This window comes from Nicotiana tomentosiformis, chromosome 11 (assembly GCF_000390325.3).
Source record: "Nicotiana tomentosiformis chromosome 11, ASM39032v3, whole genome shotgun sequence".
Classification (NCBI taxonomy): domain Eukaryota; kingdom Viridiplantae; phylum Streptophyta; class Magnoliopsida; order Solanales; family Solanaceae; genus Nicotiana; species Nicotiana tomentosiformis.
In genome coordinates, this window is record NC_090822.1 from 101,521,337 (window position 1) to 101,523,670 (window position 2,334).

Below are 2,334 nucleotides of genomic sequence, written 5' to 3' on the forward strand. Positions count from 1 at the left end.
CCGAGTCAAACTACCCATCTAAATTGAAACGGGGGAGTATTTATTTTTATAGAGGAACATAATGATGTATAATTCTTTTCGGAATTCCAGAAAATCAAAATTCGTTAGAGAAAAAAAGAAAGAAATATGAACCGGCTAATTTGACTAAGCACCTAGACACTAGCTAGTTAGTTGAACATTGAAACTTCAACAAGCCCTTATCCTGTCTCTGCTTTTCTTCTTATCATATATGTAATTACTCCAATCAATACCTAGTTTTTTTATTTCCCTTTACAAATAAAAACAAGTCTTAAACAATCAAAGAGAGATAAAAATTTGTATAAATACCCAATCATTTGCCTTCTCACTGGTATCTCAAGCTAAAAGAAAGCATTATTCCATTCTCTCTACCCCTAAATTTCTTTATTCACTTAGCCAAAAAAACAAAAGGAGAAAAACATGAAGATGAGAATAGAGAGTTCAAGAATCGTTAAACCTATTTATGAAGACATCTCTCCAACAAAAAGTCACATTCCCCTTAGTGTCTTTGATAAGGTTACATATGATGCTCATATTGCTATCATATATGCCTATCGCTCTCCCACCCCACCAAATCCTGCTATTGAATTAGGTCTTCAAAAAGCCTTAGCTATTTATCCTGAATTTGCTGGGAGATTAGACAAAGACGAACATGGAAATCCAGTAACTATTCTTCTCAATGATGAAGGTGTTAGATTCGTCGAGGCATCGGCTAATAGCACCCTTGATCAAGTAATGCCTTACAAACCTTCACCATCTTTGCTCAAGTTACACCCTAGCTTGAATGATGTGAAAGAATTGGTGCAAGTTCAATTAACTAGGTTCACTTGTGGCTCTTTGGTTGTTGGCTTTACTTCCAATCATATGATAGCGGATGGCCAATCCACTAGCAACTTCTTGGTTGCATGGGGTCAAGCTTGTCGAGGCCTCAGAGTCAATCCACTTCCTTTACATGATCGTACAATTTTCACTCCTCGAAACCCTTCTCTCATCGAATACGAGCATAAGGGAGTGGAGTTCACGTCTAAGTTAGTGAAAAAGGAGCGTTTGCTCAATCAGGCTCATCATATATCGGAAGATATAGTTGTACACAAAGTTCATTTTACTATTGAGTTTCTTGCGAAGCTTAAAGCTAAGGCTTCTTCTATGAATGGAAATAACAAGCCTTATAGCACATTCGAAAGTCTCATTGCACATCTATGGAGGGCCATAACCAAAGCTCGTGGCCGAAGTGCATTTGAGACCACACAAATCAGAATCGCAGTCAATGGTAGAGCGAGGTTGAATCCAAGAATACCTAATGAGTTTTTTGGAAACTTAGTCCTTTGGGCATTTCCAACTGCAAAAGTAAAGGACCTTTTGCGTGAGCCTCTTCCACATGCAACAAAGCTCATACATGACGCTGTTACAAAGGTAAACAACAACTATTTCAGATCATTCATTGACTTTGCCAATACCAAAGTGAAGGAACAAGATCTCATTCCAACAGCAGATATGAATGATCATATACTTGGCCCTAATCTTGAAGTGGACAGTTGGTTAAGATTTCCATTCTATGACTTAGATTTTGGAACTGGTTGTCCTAACATTTTCATGCCTTCTTATTTCCCAGTAGAAGGTGGGATGTTTTTTCTACCATCTTTCGTTGGAGATGGAAGTATTGATGTCTTCATTCCTCTATTTCAGGATAACTTGCCTACCTTCAAGAAAATCTGCTATTCCTTAGATTAGTTTGCAGATTAATAATAACTTCAATAATGCACCCCCATGTATAACTTAATTCTAAACGCTAATTAATATGCTTTTCCTATTTTCCCCTCATTTTTCTTATACTTTTAGATTTTTTATCTTCTTGATCCATATATAAATAGGGGGGTGTGCATCAAGTACTTCAGTTTTGTTTTGTACTACTTTCATCTTATTGGATTTTGAAATAATAAATTCCAATCCGAATAACAAACGTTCTATTTTGTTTGTCTTCCCTCCTCATGGCCTCTTTACTGGGCTAAGGAAACGATAGTCTTTTGTGTTTTAAGGTATGTTGTTCAAATGTTTGGAATATTTGTCATTCTTCAGAATCTCTCTGTGAAATACCAAAAATTAAGATAAAGATTTTTAGAGTTGTAAAACAAATTTCAACAGCCATTGTTAATTGCCATAGTTAAAAATTCGCAACTTAAAATATACTCCAATCTGTTAATTTTAAAAAGTTTGTTGCAACAAGTAGTGCATGGATGGTAAAATCAAATTGTACGTTTGACTTTTAATTCACCTTAATTATAAAACGCACACCAAAAAAATTGGGTTAATCTCATT

At 35.6% G+C, this 2,334-nt stretch overlaps 1 protein-coding gene across 1 annotated transcript; it reads left to right on the forward strand.

Moving 5' to 3' along the window:
• The first annotated feature begins 307 nt into the window (after positions 1-307).
• Positions 308-1,999, forward strand: LOC104104751 (agmatine hydroxycinnamoyltransferase 1-like). The gene has a single exon (XM_009612904.4). It carries the CDS (start codon positions 439-441, stop codon positions 1,747-1,749), a length of 1,311 nt encoding a protein of 436 aa, XP_009611199.1. The 5' UTR covers positions 308-438; the 3' UTR covers positions 1,750-1,999.
• The last annotated feature ends 335 nt before the right edge of the window (positions 2,000-2,334 follow it).

Excerpts from the sequence above, each read along its gene's own strand:
- LOC104104751 (XM_009612904.4), top strand. The coding sequence starts at position 439 with ATGAAGATGAGAATAGAGAGTTCAAGAATCGTTAAACCTATTTATGAA.